Source organism: Passer montanus, unplaced genomic scaffold (genome assembly GCF_014805655.1).
Source record: "Passer montanus isolate IOZ18808 unplaced genomic scaffold, ASM1480565v1 scaffold19, whole genome shotgun sequence".
In the NCBI taxonomy this organism is placed as follows: Eukaryota; Metazoa; Chordata; class Aves; order Passeriformes; family Passeridae; genus Passer; species Passer montanus.
Genome location: NW_024366480.1, coordinates 10,245,087 through 10,263,569, shown reverse-complemented (window position 1 = coordinate 10,263,569; position 18,483 = coordinate 10,245,087). Strand labels below are relative to the sequence as shown.

Genomic DNA, 18,483 nt, shown 5'->3' with positions numbered 1-18,483 from the left:
ATGATTTTTTCTGTCTTCTATTGCTGTCAGAAGAAAATGGTAAAAGCCAAAGAAAATGTAAGGATTTATACGGCAGTAGAACATTAGCATCCATTAATAAAGTGAAAGAGGTTTTTTCAGTAGGCTTAAAAACTCTCTTCTGCTGATAAGTCTTGACATAATTTGAGCATCATAAAATTTCTCCCTTATTTAAAGGCCTAGGCAATGTTGCATATAGGAAACTAATGCTTTCTTGAAGCTGTAAAATAAAAAAATAAGAAACATAAGTACAGTCTCAATTTGTTGCATTTGCAAAAACACCCCATTGTCTTAATTTTTAGCCAGTGCCTCTGCTTTAGCTGGAATAAGGAATGAACAGTATTAAATAAAGATTTCATTAATATTTTCTCATCACAATTCTGTGTCTTACTGTGCCCTGTTCAAATTCTGATCTGAGTAACTGGTAATTTCCATAAGCACTGTGAGTGAGCTCCTGTAGGGAGATACTGTTGCATACATACTCTAAAATTTCACTCTGATCTGCATACAGAGAGCAGAAAGATGAGAATTTTAAAAAAAATAATAATTTGAACTCCAAAAATGTGAACAAATCACCCTCCCCAAAACTCACTTAGCTGGACTCATCTATAATTATTAACTGGGCAGAATACAACACCAAGTTTTATTTTTTCTGTATGCTACCAATCTGTAAATAAAAGCCCTGGAGTTGAGTGGTACTGCTGAAGAGTGTTGTGGAATGTATCCTTTGTGACCATTTAGACACAAGAGGCCAAATCCCGCCAAGTGGTCTCCAGAGGTGCAGTGTCCCATACAGCACATCCATTCTGTGGAATTTCTGAAATTTATCTGTGCTATGAAGAGATTTTGCTTATGAGTTCCACTGCTGAGAATTTATGCCTTGGCTTCCTTTAGCAATTGTTGTATAAGCTTTTATTTGACCGTAACTCCCAAGCAAACAATGTACCAGCATCTGGGTGCAGATGACGTGATACAGCCTCTTCAGAGGGGAAAGTGTTGTATACCAGAAAAGCATAATCATTTTTTTACCTTCTTTAATTTGCAGCAGCATAATTAAAAGATGGATTTGCTTTAGCTATATTTATTTTATTTCCCCCCCTTATTGCAACAGGCTAGGCAAGTTCTTATTTGCATCTATAAAATATGCTTGGGAAAGAAGAAAATGATCTTTGCCTTAAGGGCAGTGCTCACAAACACTCTGAGCTTCCAGGCAAATCTATTTGATGTCAAAAAAAATTAAAGTTACCAAACTAATTTTTAGTAAATACTACCAATCAGTATGCAAGCTGCCTATGAATTTTGTAAGATTTCAACAGTTAAAATATTCAGATACTTAATATATATGTTTTATACATCATAGAGTAGAAATGGCTAAAATGGCAGATCTCATGTTAATATGGCTCAGGAGTTAATGAACAAATTCTGCAAACACTGAACTGAAGACCTGATGTGTTACTGTGTCTTGACAGAAGTTGGAACTCTTGTTGTAGAAGGTATTGCTGTTTATGATTTCAGGGTAAAGCTCTAAGCAAGGTGTTCTGAAACCCACTGCTTAAAATTGTGTGGGTTTGATTTTTGTTTTCTTCTGATGCAGGTGTGATGGACAGGTAGCAGAAGATTTCGCTTTGATATCTGGGTATCAGAATGACCGAGTGCTTCCTGCCTCCCACGAGCAGCCCCAGTGAACACCGTCGGGTAGAGCACAGTGGGGGACTTGCTCGTACTCCCAGCTCTGAAGAAATCAGTCCTACAAAATTCCCTGGATTGTACCGCACCGGTGAGCCTTCACCACCTCACGACAGCTTACATGAGCCTCCAGATATAGTGTCTGATGATGAAAAGGAGCATGGGAAGAAGAAAGGAAAATTTAAGAAAAAAGAAAAAAGAAGTGAGTAGACAATGTCTCTTTTTAATTCAATGCTTTCAAGTTCTCTTTCCTTTTTTCTCTCTCAAAATTGCTAAGTATTCCCAGTGGGATCTTTTAAATTTGTTTCAATGTGGAGGAAGTTAATTCAGACTTCTACAAGCAGACTTTGTGCAGCACCTGTTTCTCTTGCCAAAACCTCCATACCTTAATTTTTTTTGTTGTTGTTGTGTAATACAGGTGCCAAGGATGTGCCCAGAATTAATAATGAGTGCATTTATCCAAAACCTTTCATGATGCTTTGGTAAATCCTGGCATGGAGTGGTTCTTCATGTTCTAAGTGGAGGTTTTCAAACATGTTTCCAAATACATCAATTTTTAAACATCGCTGAATAAAACTGTATGTCTGATCTTAATGGCAGACTTGTGCATTTGGAAGAAGCAGTTTGAACAACTGTAGCCCTTTTCCCATGTGTCTCCCTTATTCAGTGTTTGCCTTATTCAGTGTACCATCCCAAGTTTTCATGTGCACGCTGCACCATTATTAGAGCAGTCATAAAATCTGTCCATTTTTTTTCCCTCTAGCTTCTCAGTTTAGTCTGATCATGCAGTTTCCTCCTGCAGTGCCAAAGTATTATTGCAGAGGTCAAAAATGTGAAAACCAGCACTGAGATCTGAATTTTCCAGAACTCACTGAGCAAATGTTAGAAGAAGGTAAAGCTTTGAATATAGAATCCTTTGTCAGTGTATCAGTATCCAGAGTGGAAATTTCTTAAATGCTTACCCCTCTTCCAAAACAACAGAACTATTACTTCCCACCTTTAGATTTGTGCAGAAAATGTTTGAAACATGAGATAGCTTTTATTCAAGAAAGTTTTTCTACATATTCTGAAAGAATAAAGCCCTTGGAAATAGTAAGCTGATACTGAGCACTCTCAGTACCAGAATGACCCTTCCTGTCCAAGTCTCTGAAACCTAAATATCCCAGCCCAAGTGCTAGTACTTTGTTATATTTGTTTTAGCAAAATTTCAAAATGTCTGTATCTCTGATGCCAGTGTATCCTGCTACTTCTTAGATGTGGAATTTGGAAGATCAGAAACAGCGAGACAGTATTCTGTTAGAATTAATATGGTGACTATTTGTAATATGCATGCACATATTTAAATAATCATTCCTTAAGAATCTGCTGTCACTGCACTGCTTTTAATCAAACCAGTTTCCTGGAATGCAGGAATTGTTTCTACCACAGTTAAGAAGGACTATGGCTATTTTAACTAAAAACTGTGTACCTAAAAAATACTGTAACTCAAAGATGCATCCTCAAGTTAAAACCAACAGTTGAAATTCCTACAGGTTTTTAGAAGAGTGATTCCTTAGTGATTTTCTATAATGTAAACCATATTAGCCTAATACAGATTATTGAATTGGCAATGAAAATGTGGTATTGATTGGATAGGTCTAAATTCAGGCTATCAGTAGTTGCTTTTTTACTGTCCAGCTTTCTGTTAGAACTCTGTATTGCACATGTCTAAATCTGGAACTGGTAGATGCCAACTTTTTTCATTGTGTGGATTTCTTTGTATGGAATTCAGGATGTCTCCTGGTGATAGTGTAGCTGAAGGCTGTTGTTTAGGAGGAAAAATGCTATTTCAGCAAATTCACACAGGTCTGTGCACATTGGCACTGCTACTGTTTTTTCCCACAAGAGATTGCAACACATTTTATAGCTGATGTAAAGCAATTTCTGTTACTTAAAAGAAATGTTAAATGTATGAAAAAGTCCTCAAAGAACACAAAAATTCAAAATATGGGAAGAACAAAATCATCTCTTGCAGCACTAATGTAAAGGACATTCAGCATTTCTTGGCCCTAATACATGTTTGTCATACAATTACCAGTCAGATAGAAGAGTAAGTTACATACCAAGCTTTCAGTACATCTCATACGCTCCAAAAAAAATTCATGTTGTAAATATACCCTCAACAGACACTTCACCTCTCTCACTTACAAGTGTTCTGTACAGTTGTTTATCATGGCAGATTTTAAGAGTTTTCCTTCTAGATTTGGAAGGAATTAGAAATTAGAATTTCCTTTGTTGTTCCTTCCATCCTTTTGATTTTTCATTTTATTTCACCTTTTCAATTCTCTCGTATGTCTTCAGATTGTTTATTTTCATTTTTTCTCACTACCTGCTTTGTTTTTGAGCAGTGCATACCCTGCCATGATCATGCAGTTTGGGCTATAAACAAATATAACTGAACATGTCAGTGAAAAAGGACAAGTTAACACTACATTATGACAGAGTGTTTGTTGATCTTGCAATATTAGTGAATTAATGACAAAGTCATTCTAACAACTGAAATTGTATCTAAGTTTAATCCCACAAAAATCTTGAGCTGTTTTGATAATACTCTAAATGTAAACTTCAGAAGTACTTGAAGAGCAGCAGGGAAGGGAAGGGAAGGTTAAATACCCCAAAGTTACTCAGTTTGGTTTTTCAGGTAAATCATTTCTGCAAGAGTAATGTACTCTTAGCTTCATTATTATCACCTATATCACAAAAGCATTTTTGTGTGGTAGCAAAATATCCTTTTCCATATCTTTGTATATAGATACAGTTATTCAATGATTTGGTTTTTTCGTGTTAGTGTCAGTAACCTAACAATGCACAGCAATTATTCTGGGGGAAAAGTGCTAAAAATGTTTTAGAGGTAATAGAAAATTAGAAATTTTTATGTGGAATATCGGCTACTGGAAAAATGTTTCAGCCACTAATTTTTATTCTCCCCTCTCTTATGATAGACTGGATGTTGGTTGGCTGTAGAGTGAGTTAGATTAGGAGACTTAGTAGGGATTAAAAAGAATTTTCTTTTTACTGGCATAGTTTTAAATCAGATCCGTTTCCTGACTCAAACAGAACTTGTCCTTTGACAGCAGGAGAGCAAAAATGGATCTGTGTTAAGCAGTAATGGATTATCTGAAACAGCAACCACTGTAATTGATTTTTGAAAATGTTTAACCAGCTGTCACTAATCACATGTTGATAAAGCCATAAAATATGCAGTTGCTTGCAGAAGAAAAATGTTATGGTAAAATACTTCCGAAGAAGCTCTTCTACCTGTTAGAATTTCTATAGATAAAGAGTCTGTATGTAGTAGATCTTACTCTGCTTATTCATTTTATTACTGAGATTGATGCTGGTGGGCAGAATGGGTTCAATATGCAGCTAGGATTTTTTTTTTGTTTACAAGAATCTTTATTTTCTTTGTACAATTTTCAAGAAAATGGGAGCATTGTTTGAATTGTACTAAACTATCACATCAAAGGTTAGGAGGATCATTGGTATGAACTCTTCTGAAAAATTTCAGGAAATATTTTTGATGGACAGATCCTTAACATATTGGACAGGGTATCCTCTGTGTTCTTTTGGAATGTAGATGAGGACTGAAACCAAACCACTTCTATTGCAAACAAAACATTATTTTTACTGTCTGGTGTGTGGAGAAGCTCTGAATACAGTTTTCAGATCTACAGACTAAAAAGTTATCAGCATTTTCTACACCTGATAAAGATTTGAGGCTCTTCATGTCATGGTTTATCTTTGGGATAAATAGGGTGTGTTGCTACATCCTGTTCTGCTGACAAATCACTGTATTTCTACATACCACTGTGTTTATCCAGCAAAGCACCATTTGCAGATAGTTTAAAAGTCTGCCTTTCAATGCCAGTGATTATTGTAAATGAAAAAAAATGTCAGACAAATTTCTTATTTCAGCTTTATTTGCTCTGCTGGCATGGTGCTGCAGAGTAATCTGAATGCAGAGTTTGTTTGGGAGTGCTGTGCTGACATCAGTGAGTCAAGTGAATACTAAAGACAAACTGATCTAATTGAAAGTTGGATAGTGAGTGCTGGTAGTGTCTGTAAGGTAGAAGTTTCTGTTGATAGTAAAAATGTATCTTATGGGCAAAGAGAAGAAGTAGAAACCATCTATCCAAGCTCATTGTGCATTTGTGTGTCTTAGTTTTACTTAGAAATGCTGTACAATCTGATGACAATCCCTGTGACAAACTGACATTAGGTAACTAATGCTTGCATTGCTCTTCAGTCATATTTGACCTACTAATTCTTTTGTATGTAAAAGCCATCCATGTTTTCTTTCAGTGAATTAATTACAGATGCTGCAGATTTCCCTAGGGAGCCAAATCATCTGTAGAGTATTAAATTACTTAAAAACCCATCAGAGACTTGATGGACAAAATGTCTCTTGCAGTAGGTTTGATAAGTGGTAGTTCTGAATAAAGCCACCCTTGGAGTTAACAATAAATATTTCAACATAATTTTAGTGCTTTGTTATGAGAGCACAGTATTCCCGAGTATGCAGATTGATAGAGACAGTGGACTTGCTGCATGACAAAGATTATAAGCCTGTAAACTACATTTTCCAGAGTAACACTGGAATTTTATTATTATTTTTTAAAGGGTTTTTCATAATTCTCAGTAACATAAGGGCTGTACTTGAAGCACTACATTTAAAATAACTGCAATGAAGGCATGCTTATGGAAGGAAGGTCTAACAAAAGGAACTGGCAGATTATGCTGTGTCATTATGCTGGTGAAATTGGAGTATTTATTACATTAGTACTGTTCTCATATAGATGGAGGAAAATGTCAGTGACATAGAGTAGAGTGATGGGAAAATGGGGACTATTGGTACTGGAAGTCTTGAGGAAACAGTGAACAGAAATACCAGTTTACTATACCCTAGGTAATACTCTTTCCATATTTAAAATTACCTGATTTTTAAAGCACTTTTGGTAATTTTTCTTCTGTATAAATGTAAATTGTTTATATTTCAATATATTGTAACACTGGTGAAAAGGATACAGCAATTTTTTAACCAAAAGTATAGTAAAGAAAATCAGGCTGATTGAGTGACGTGCAAATCCTCTCTTGGTATGGGTGGGATATTCTGTGTGAATCTGTATTAGTGTATGTTTCTAGACTTTGACTTATGTTACTGAGACAAATTTTAAAAGGCAGAGCTTGTATTTAACTTGCTCCTTCATGTCTTCTCATGAATTCAAGAAATACCAGTTTCAGTAATGTTCTCTTGCTGGTGTTACATTACCACAGATCTAGGAAGGCACTGGGGCTTGCAGAGTGCAATGTTGGGACATAGGAGCAGTGCTCTGTTGGTGGCATCGACCTCCCCGCCTGTGTTCCAGTGCTGACACTTCCTGGTGTGCGTGTGGGAGCCCCAGGCTGTGTGACTGGGAGCTGTCACAGCTACCCAGGAGGAAAGACTGAGGGCAGATTGTTCTGGGGCTCTCTCTGGGGGACATCTGGCTCTCTGTTTGGAAATTACATCTCTGAAGTTCATCTTGAACCTTGGTGCCAGCCCTGTCTCATTCTCATAAAACACAGTGAAGATGTGTGCTCCTGCTTTGTCCTGTAGCTGGTGGATCTGCAGTTGCTTCTGTACCAGAGTGAAATTTGAATCCTTGCCCATTTCTGGGTTTAGTTTACAAAAAACAGTTAGTGACATAAGCAGGGAGAAGACCTGGCTGCTGGTTGGCCTTCAGTTAATGTTTGCATTTTTATGTTAAAATCCACTTGGACAGGAACAGTTCCACAGTCTTTTTCAGTCTTCTAGGAAAGTGTGTTTGGTAGTCCTAGGGAAGAGTATCAGCTGCAAAGACTGAGCTGATTCAACAATGGTAATTATCTTATTGTAGTTCCATGCTTTAATACGTTTCTTATATTTGTTTGACTATTACAAGCTTCTACAGAGCAGTCAAGGAGGCTTCAAAATAGAGTGAGTTCTTTTATATGCTGAGAAAATGCTGAGAAACTTTGCGGTCTGGTGTAGTTCAGAATTGGAAAGAGGAAAGACTAAATGCCCCCTGGTTCTTCTGCAGATATTGGAAAAAATGATAACCTGTAGTCTCGAGCGTGATATGCTCGCATATTATCAATGGGGTAATTTTCCTCTGCCCAAAACTATTCAGGCAGCAAGAGCACTTGGCTGTCAGTGCTGCCTCTGACACTGAGGCTCTGCCTGTAGGTCGTGGAAGAGTCTCAAAGGGCTCTTAATGGGGGCTTGCTGCCCACTGCCTTGGGGCACCTGGCTGGTGCAGATGGCATGTCAAATGTCACCTTTGTTGACCAGGATTCAGGCTTACTTTTCTTGTATAGTGTACTATGTATGTGAAATTAAAATTAGTGGACTTGAAAGTTGTGTTGGATTGCATACATGTTGCTGGGTTTGTGGGTTGGTTTTTTTTTTTTGGTTGGTGTGTTTGTTGGGGTTTTTTTGTAATCCAGCATTAAAGACTTTTGTGTTCTTGCCTGAAGGTGAGGCAGGGCCAGCTGCAGAGGCGTAGTGACTTAAAAGCACCTGGTGCATGTTTTAGACAGCACTTGGATGTTTGCTGCTGGAATGGTGTGCTCAGCCCAGGGACTTGTTTGAATCTCTCCCATGTGCTTTTTAAGGCAAATCTGCACTTTCATGGGCAGGTATTGTTCTAGTGTTACTGGAATTGTGTTATTCATCCAGTGAAAAGTAAGTGCTAGTGCTTTTTTGGTTTATGTTTGGGGTGGGTTTTTTGTATTTTATTTGAGGCTGAAACTTTATTAACTTCATCCTTGTCTTTAAATTCATAATATTCTAGAAAAGGATTGGGGCTTTAAGTGCCTAAAGTTTAGTTTGTTGTTAATTGAAATTTGTTAGACTTCTGTGTATGCAGTAGATGATCCTTAACAGCAACTCTTATACTGTTGATTGCAGGAACATAGAGAAGTTGCCAGACAGTTGTTTTTATTTTGCATTTCCTTGACTATTAGATGGGAATCTAGCCCATAAGATGGACATAGCCATTATGAGTAAGTATATAAAGTATTCATTGTTTAGATCGTGCAGGAGCTCTGTGGCTTATCTTTGATGTAATTATACAACTTGATTTAATCCTTGTCCACTCAAGTGTGTAACAACTAAAGAAAACCTTCTGAGGAGTCAGATGGGTGCTGTTTTTTAATTCATGTTGCTTCTCCCCTCTCCTCCTTACATGCAATTTCTTGTTGTTGATGTCTGGAAAGTAAACAAACTCACAGCTGTCCCCTTCCCTTCTCCTGCTTTGCCCAACAGCGGAAGGTTACGCTGCATTTCAAGAGGACAGTTCCGGTGATGAAGCTGAAAGTCCTTCCAAGTTGAAGCGGTCCAAGGGAATACATGTCTTCAAAAAACCCAGCTTTTCCAAAAAGAAGGAGAAGGATTTTAAAATAAAAGAGAAACCCAAAGATGAAAAACACAAGGAAGAAAAACATAAGGAAGACAAACACAAAGAGAAAAAGTCAAAAGACTTAACTGCAGCAGATGTTGTAAAACAGTGGAAAGAGAAGAAGAAAAAGAAAAAGCCAATTCAAGAGACAGAGATACCTCAAGTGGATGTTCCAAGTCACAGACCCGTGTTTGGCATTCCTTTGTCTGACGCAGTAGACAGGACCATGATGTATGATGGCATCCGCCTGCCAGCAGTTTTCCGTGAATGTATAGATTACGTAGAGAAGTATGGCATGAAATGTGAAGGCATCTACAGAGTTTCAGGTACTCTGGGCACACTGACATGCAGGTTCCTAAGGTCTTTACTTGCAAATTTCTTATTATTTTATCACTTCCAGCATCTAGGTACACTGCTTGTAGCTCCATTAATTATCCAGAAGGCAATCAGGTAGCCAAAGTGAAGCAAATTTGTAGGTCTGATGTACCAGAAAAAATTGATAATGTGGTGGTACTACTTAATGGCAGTAAAAACACACCTATTTTGGCCTTTTGTCGTGGGATGGTAGCAATGAATAAAATGTGTTAGTATGGCCAACTTGTATACTTTCTTCTGCTTTAGAAATACAATGGTAGCTGATTGCAAAAGCAAACATGAGCCAAAACTATTTCATTGCTTATGCTTCCCACTAAGTTACTTTTTCCAGTTACTCACATTGTATTTTTTTTTCTGGTAAACTTCTTTTCTTTCAGCAAATTTGCTAATAAGCAGAAAATGCAAGTTTCATTAAGGTTAGCAACAGCAGCTAATTAACTGTGGTAGTTGTGTAACACCAGCTTACATAAGTGAAACCTCAGTTTTAGTCAGGTTAGACAAAACAGTCCCTTTATTTGTGAGCTGCACCAGAAATGCAGCTCCTGTAAGTATTTCTGTGGGTACATTGGAGGGGACAAGAACAAGCAAGGAAAGGAATTTCAGGAAAAGCATTTTGAGTCAAGTTACCCAGCACTGCAAACCAGTAATGAAATTATTTTAAAGACTTCATTAACTGTCTTCATGCTGTCCATCTGCATGGTGTTTGGTGGGCATGCAGAAATACTGCAGCACCTTCAGCAGTTGTTTAGTCCTGCCTAGTGACACATTTTGGTTGCTTGTCTTTTTACACACGTTGTGTTGGGAGTTTTCACAGGTGTGTTTTCCTTAATTTCTGGTGTGTCCTTTGTGCATGTTCTCCAGTGCAACAGCTCCCTCTTGTGCGTGTAGGATTGTTTAGATTGAGAGCTCAGAGAGAGCATTGCCGTGCCTTAGTGGCCTGCAGCTGTTGTGAGCTAGTGCTTATTTTGGCCATGAAACCGAGCATGTTTTCCTGGCATTTTCCAGGGGCTGAATGTGCCCAGTTGTGCTCATTGAGTATGAGCCCAAGCCAGGGCTGTGCACCAAGTTGGTGTAACTCAAGTGGGTGTTTGAACTGCAAGAATGAAATTTCCCCAAGCTTAGGAATGTCACTGAGTTTATACAAATACCTTGTAGAAAATCTTGGCTGGTTTGAATAATTGTGAGCACAGTTTTAAATCATGTGGTGCCTCAAATCAAGGTCTTGCATGAGATTCCTCTTCTGAGGAGAGCCAGCTGGAAATCTGGAAACTAAAAAGTGTGGGGTTTTTTTTGATAAAGGAAAGCTGTTATAGGTAGAACTTGTTGCACAGCATCTGAACTAAAACCATATTTGCTGCCTGGATGAGGGATGGATAATTGAACAGCCAGAAAGAAGCTTAATGCAAATACACAATTGATCTCAAGTTCACAGCCTTTCCTCACTCTATTTTATGTTCTTTGATGAAAGGGAATGCTGGCACCAGTTCTAATTCAGAGCTCTGTCAGTGCTTTGGTTTGGCTTCATAGGAGTAGTCAGTGCTTTTAGAACCAGTGACCATGTAATTTTGAGTCACAATTTTCACTTTGTCACTTGTGGATAACTTTTGAAAGGTGTTTCTCAACTATCTTAAATTGTAAGGAGAGGCGAAATAAAGGCATCTCCAAAAGTAAAAGTTGAAATATAACTATTAGACACTTACAGGCAAATTTTTTCTTAATTCTTGATCTATTTTAAGGAATAAAATCAAAAGTTGACGAGCTGAAGGCAGCCTATGATCGTGAAGAATCTCCAAACCTGGAAGAATATGAGCCCAATACAGTCGCCAGCTTGCTCAAACAGTACCTACGGGAACTGCCCGAAAATCTGCTTACCAAAGAGCTCATGCCCCGCTTTGAAGATGCTTGTGGAAAGAGCACAGAAGCTGAGAAAGTCCAGGAGTGCCAGAAGCTGCTCAAAGAGCTGCCAGAGTGTAACCATCTCCTGATTTCTTGGCTGATTGTGCATATGGACCATGTTATTGCAAAGGAACTGGAAACAAAAATGAACATCCAGAATATTTCTATAGTGCTCAGCCCTACTGTTCAGGTACGTGCACCACACAGCAAGGCTCGGAGCAGAACTGCAGCCCAAGAAAGATTTCTTTGTAGGAATTCTTTTGCAGGTGGGAAGTGGGTATTGTCTGATACAGTTTAGCTAAATTACAGCTCCTCTTTATGCCTCAGGAACCCAAAATGCTGGGAAAGGGGGAACAAAAGACTTTCTGTGTGTGGGCTTGCATACTGTGGGTCTGATATTTGGGTTATTATCAGAGTATTACAAAGACTGCTGTCTCTCAATTCTGTCATGAGGAAGTAATTTAATGTTGATTTTGTTCAATAATTCATACAGATACGCAATTTCTGTGGGGTTTTCATTTAGTGATAGTTTAGTTAAATATTGTTGCTTAATTTTAATATCAAGCTGATGAACCCTGTCCTGCACGTAGATCTTCCTGGTGCAGTAGTGACTTAGGTAAAATGGCTTTGTTGTCTGTAGCCAAATGGCTGGGAAATAACAACTGTCTTGGTTTTCCAGTAAGATTTTGTGGTTTCTGGATTGCTTGATTCCATAATAGACATCTTGGAAATATGTAATTAAATACAGCTCAGAATTAGTCCTGTGCATGATGAAAACGTGGCATTATTGGGTGTGGATCTTCTAGAGCAAACTCCACAAGTTAGAAAAGCCTGACTTTATAATTAAGAGTTCAAATGGAGGCCCAAGTGGAGGCCCAGTAGCAGAAGGGCCAGCTGTTATTCCTGGCTTTTTTGCTATGCCAGATACCTCTCTAGTTAGGAAAAGAAGTAACAATTAGGGTAAAACAATGCAGGCCCAATCACATTTTGTTGGTAACTAGATCTTAGCAATTGAAGTGCAGGTAATGACACACTAATATTTATTTCAGGATAATTCTTTAGATGCCAATGGAAGATAAAATATCAAAATAATTATAATTGCTTCTGTCTCAGGTTAAAACAAGGAATATAGTGATATTTGCATACTACCTTTTTCTACTATATTAAGTCATCTGAGAGAGAAGCTGTAGAGAATACTTAAAGGTTGGGGGAAGAGAGAGAAGGTATAGCCAGCCATCAGGTATAACACAGTAGGGTTGATGTTCCCTCTAACTGTCTGTCTTTATGTGAGTACAAAGAGATTTAATGCATTTCTATGTCTACCTGTGGTGGAAATAATTCTGGTAGGTTAAGAGATGTGAAGATGCCAAGTTTAGTATGAAAATGCCTCACATGCACAGCTAAGAGAAACAGTGGATTGATCCCTTGAGGCAGCACTGCATTGTTGAAAGTAAAGATCTTGTTCAATCCAGATTTTAATCTCAGGACAGACTGATATGACTGCAGCTCACTGAAAGGTTTACTAAAGGCTGCTGTTTCTGGAGGACACTGTGTTTTGCAGATAAAGATGATGTGAATAAATCATCTTAACCAATATCCTCCTCTTTTCAGATCAGCAACCGTGTCCTGTATGTGTTTTTTACACATGTTCAAGAGTTCTTTGGAAATGTGACCCTCAAGCAGGTGACAAAACCTCTTCGCTGGTCAAATATGGCAACAATGCCAGCACTTCCAGAAACACAAGAGAGCATCAAAGAAGAAATCAGGCGACAGGTTGGCAATAACTTGAGTGTTTTTCTGTGTATCTTTGCCCTGGCTTTATACAGTCAGCAGAAAATTCTTCTATGTTTGTAACATGCGCTTTAAGTTCATCACAATTATCCTATCAGTGAGAAGACTGGGAAGAGCCTGATGATTTCCTTTCCTTTTTCATGTGTGGAAGTCGTTGTGCTCTTGTGAGGCTCATAGCTGTGTCATCCATGGAGTGCTTTGCTATGTAGGTCAATACTTTGGTTGTGGGAGGAGGGTCAGGAGAGCCATGAGGGAGGGTGGTTTCTTTAGTACTGCTCTTCAGCTGGCTCTGGATCCATGCTGGGTGTGTGTTAACACTTGTTCATGGACATGTCAAGGTTTGAAAACCAGAACTCCCAGCCCATTGCTACAAAACAAGAAAGATCTTCCTTTTCCACCTGCCCTGCTACAATATATTTAAAGACTATTTCTTTGGCAATCTTTCTAGGAGTTCCTTCTGAACTGTTTACACAGAGACTTGCAGGCAGGGATAAAAGACTTATCCAAAGAAGAGAGACTCTGGGAGGTGCAGAGAATCTTAACAGCTCTTAAAAGGAAATTAAGAGAAGCTAAGAGACAGGTGGGTAACTTTCCTGTTTATTGGCCAGACAGCTAAATCATGGATCCTAATCCATAGCAATGCAGAGGCACCCAGTTAGATCATAACACCTTTCAATCTTCTTTGCTGCAGATTTTCCCATTTTAACTTTACATGCCTGATGAGCAATTGTGTTTTCTCCTTGGCTGGCTCTCCCTAGAGACAGGGAGATCTTCACAGCTGCTCACAAAAAAATGTGTGTGTGATGAAAACCTCAGTGTTTGCTAGGGCACGTGCTCATGACATGCTTAAAAATCAAGTCCTGGAGTACCAAGAGGAATTACTGGAAGACTTGAGGTTAACAAATCTGAGAAGTGTTTTTTAAACTATTGTATGTCCCACAGATGGGACAGACCATGCTCAAAATTTGGAAGACAACTGTGATGGTGGTTCTAAATTTGAAAAATAATGCATTCAAAAAAATCTTTTTTAGAGTAAATACATTGACCAGGGAAGCTGTCCTTTTAAATGTTGTTTTCTTTCTCTGGCAGGAGTGTGAAACAAAGATTGCACAAGAAATTGCTAGCCTTTCAAAGGAGGATGTCTCCAAAGAAGAAATGAATGAGAATGAAGAAGTTATAAATATTCTGCTTGCACAGGTAGCTGGCAGGCACTTACCTGTTTGCCTGGTAATGGTATTTTATATTTCAGATCTGTTAAACAATCCTTTGTCCCTTCTGATGCCGAGGGGACATTGCAGGCTCAGAGGGGTCTCTGTGTCCATTAAAACCACAATGCTTTGTTTTAATGGCCAGTGAAGCAGGGGAGGAAAGCTGACTGCAAGAGTGAGCCCAGAGCTGAGGAGACTCTTGTTAACAGCAGACAGGAGACACTGAGAAAGAAAAAAGTGGCCTTTGTTGTTCATGTACATAGAAAGCACCACTTCCCAGTGTAGCCAGGTTCAGTACTGTTAGCTGCTTTCCTGCCAGTCAAAGGAAATAAGGCAACTGTTTTGGCTTTTTTGCCTTCTGTTGCTTCCCCCAGTAGCTTTGAAAATGAATATAAGGAGGAAAGTACAGAGGGGAGAAGATCAAAGACATGTAATTCAGTTTTTCTAGTTATTTTATGGGTTGGCTAGAGCTTTCCCCTGTGATTTAAGGAAAGGCAGCCAAACATGCCAGGATTTGGTGTGTCATCTCCACAACTATTCAGTATGGTGATTATCTTGAGGATTTAGAACAGACATTGTTGGGTTTGAACTTTTTATTTGCTTTGAGGTCTTGATGGATCAAAGTTCAAAGCAGACATGCTAACCACTGCCACTGAAAGTATTTCAGAGAACAGCATCATCTCACACTTATCGTATGTTCCTGTAGGAAATAAAGTCAAGGCTTTAAGTGAACTAACTGATCATTGCAGGAGAATGAGATTTTAACAGAACAAGAAGAGCTGCTGGCCATGGAGCAGTTTCTGCGCAGACAGATCGCCTCCGAGAAGGAAGAAATAGATCGGCTCCGAGCAGAAATCGCTGAAATACAAAGGTAAAGGGGACAGCTCACAGCAGAGCCCGGCCAGGACAGCAGCTGTGATGAAAAGGACATAAATGCTTTGCTGAAAGAGTACTCCAAACCACACTTAAAAGCTCACCCAGTGAACATTGCAGTTGAAAGCCACTCGTTTTTATTGAAGTCTTGACAAATTTGAATCTTGCAGGATATTTTCTATTGTTTTAACAATGGAATTTTAATCTAAAGGAAACTTGACCCTGCACACTAAAAAAATCCCCCTATGAAATCACTGCTTTATTAAATTAAGCTTTGAAAGGGAAGTCTGATTTTGCTGTTTAAACCATTGGCAGAGGATTGAGGGGATGAAAGTTAAGTCTCTTGTGTTGCCACAGTTCTGGCAGACTCAAGGAGTGTTTAAAGTGGAATTTGCCCTTGGTCTTTCAGTCGCCAGCAGCATGGCCGCAGTGAAACCGAGGAATACTCTTCCGAGAGTGAAAGTGAGAGTGAAGATGAGGAGGAGCTGCAGGTCATCCTGGAGGATCTGCAAAGACAGAATGAGGAACTGGAGGTAGGATTTGGTTCTTAGCATTCACTGGTTTTGTCCTGTGGTGGTTGTGTGATTGCACAGGTGCAGACTGGTTGTGTGCATCACTTTTGCCCAGGCTTGTGACCCACACAACTTTTAAATCACTGCTCTGTGCGAGTCCCTGTTGCTGCCTGGGCCAGCAGTGCTAAACACCCCTGAGCTACAGCACTGCTGTGTCAGAGGAACGTACTGTCATTCCCTGATGTTTGTTTCCCTTTGTTAAAAGATCAAGAACAATCACCTGAACCAAGCGATTCACGAGGAGCGTGAGGCCATCATCGAGCTGCGGGTGCAGCTCCGCCTGCTGCAGCGCGCAAAATCCGAGCAGCAGGGGCAGGAGGAAGAGGAGCCGGAAAAGCGCGGCGGCATTTCTCAGCAGCAGAGGGACACTGTCCTGGAGACAAAAGCAGCCAAAGAGCAGCCAAAAGCAAGCAAGGAGCAGCAAGTCAAGCCATCGCCAAGTAAGGACAGGAAAGAAACTCCGATTTGATCCGGCTCCTTGGCTATGCACAAAATCAACCGAACTGTGCAAATTACTGTAATTTGAGTCAAACTGCACAAATTATTGGTGGCTGTGTACATTCTGTAAAGAAACTTTTCTTTTAAGCCCTGGAGACTTTTGTCTCTAATACTTGTGGCTTCTACTCATCAGACTCAGGTGAGTTTGGAGAGGCCAGAAGAGTTTTCCAGTTAGTATCAGATTATTTCAAGACTGGTTTCCTTCAGGTGATTCAAAATAATTCAGTAACAGTTTTATTTCAAACCAAAATCATTATTTACATTCACTGGAGCAGAATTGGAAGATCTCCTTTTCAGTAAACAAACAAAACCCACCCACACTTACTAATGATTTGCCTTGTGGATTTGTTCATCCTCATTCACCATTATTTCTGCTTATTAACCTAGTCACTTCTTGCTTGTGCCTTTGATACCTTTCTGATGCAGATTATATACAAGGGAGCTTTAAATTTATTCTGGGTTGGTTGAAACAGTGGGAGACTGTGGGGTATCATGTTTACCTAACATGCCCTTAAGCTTCATTTCTGTTCTGAGATGTACTGAATAAGTGTAAAAACTTGAGAGATGTTATTTATGTCCCCGTGTGATGGAAATGTCCATGTCCTTTAGCGGTGTAGGTAATCACTGACTCCTCATTAACCGCCCTCATCACACCTGTTTGAGACAGGCCCTGTTCACACTGCTGCCATGTAGCCAAGCGCTTTGTCTTCATCCATTTTAAATGTTTCCATCTCTTGGAAAAAGCCACTGCTTGTAGGCAGGGATGGGAGTGGTTCTGTCTTTGGGACGTATCTGCCTGACCAAGCAATACAGCATTTCCCTGCACAAATGCCAGTCACTTGGGATTCCAAATGAGCCTGAAGAGCAACACCAACAGGAGGCACCGGGGCTTCAGCAACAGCCTCTTTTTGTTGGTGTTCAACAAACCAACCACTGCTACCTGGGACTTGGTTTTGGTTTGGCTGTTTGTTTTTAGTGCTTCTACCCTCCCAAATCCTCCACCCACACTGGCATTTAAGGGCCCTTTAATGTTTTGGATACACTCATTGGGCTCAGCCCTCAATCCATATATAGACAGAAACTCCACAGAGTGCATATAGGCTATCTTATTTTTTAATCTGGATATTTATTTTCAGCACCTGTTGGATGTGGTTGTATTCTTTATCTATTGCACTGTTGTGAATCATTGGCCATGATTTGATTTTTGTACAAATAATGCTTTGATATGTTATAGAGAAAAACAGCATAGTATTTTTTTAAAATTTGGAAAAAAGTTTATAAACACAGAAAATGTGATCAGATTACAAATGTAAACTAAAGCATTCTCCCTTGCCTTCGTTACATACATTTTATATTTGCTGGCAATATTTAAACTTTTGTTTGTTTGTTTAATTCACACTAATTCCTATTGAATTATCATGGATTTTTCTAATGTTCTTCAGACAAATCTCTTAATATTGGTTAACTTTTATTTTGTTAGGATTGTATTTATCAAGCAAATAAATTCAACAGCCATTTGAAAGTAGTGTCTCCTTTATCTACTTCATAATGCAGCTCACAGTGACTCTTCTTGGGTAGGTGCTTGCAGCAGAGAAGTTTCTATGAAAAATTACTCAGAGTAAGGTCTGAAGCAGAGGTGGAGCTGCTGCCCCTGCAGCAGAAACTTGGTGTCAGAGCACCTGAGAGATGTTTCATTGAATTGTCCTGTGCCTCAGCACAGGTGAGGCTGGGGCTGGGCACCTGCTCCTCCTCCACAGAGGGGCCTGACTGCCCCAAGCATGGAAGTGGCTTCCTCACCCCGATGCCTGCAGGCAAAGAGGCACAGAGCAGCAGCCCTTTGAAAGTCTGCACATGGCAGCTGTGAATCATTAGCAAAAAAAGCTGGAGCTAATTTCAAATAAAGTGGAAAGTAACTACAGCACAATAATCTGAGTGTGCTGTTCAGATCACATTACAGATTTCTCAATCCCAAGGGCCATAGAAAAATACCTGAGCAGCCTGGCCATCTGCATGAAGCACATCCATGTCCTAAAGGAGCACAAAATATCCTTTGAGGTGACTTAAACCTCTTTGCAACACCTTCGAGCCTGTGTGTGCCAAGTGCAGCAC

At 39.4% G+C, this 18,483-nt stretch overlaps 1 protein-coding gene across 2 annotated transcripts; it reads left to right on the top strand.

The window, feature by feature from the left end:
* Positions 1-1,593: 1,593 nt before the first annotated feature.
* RALBP1 (ralA binding protein 1) lies at positions 1,594-17,897 on the top strand. Of its 2 annotated transcripts, none has more exons than XM_039706184.1 (9): positions 1,594-1,906; positions 9,029-9,487; positions 11,273-11,622; positions 13,044-13,205; positions 13,672-13,803; positions 14,313-14,420; positions 15,181-15,302; positions 15,714-15,837; positions 16,082-17,897. In XM_039706184.1, the coding sequence occupies exons 1-9, from the start codon at positions 1,663-1,665 to the stop codon at positions 16,343-16,345; spliced, it is 1,965 nt and encodes a 654-aa protein (XP_039562118.1). In that variant the 5' UTR covers positions 1,594-1,662; the 3' UTR covers positions 16,346-17,897. The 2 variants fall into 2 exon arrangements, with proteins under 2 accessions (XP_039562118.1, XP_039562119.1); XM_039706185.1 differs by lacking the exon at positions 1,594-1,906 and adding an exon at positions 8,673-8,766.
* Positions 17,898-18,483: the final 586 nt, after the last annotated feature.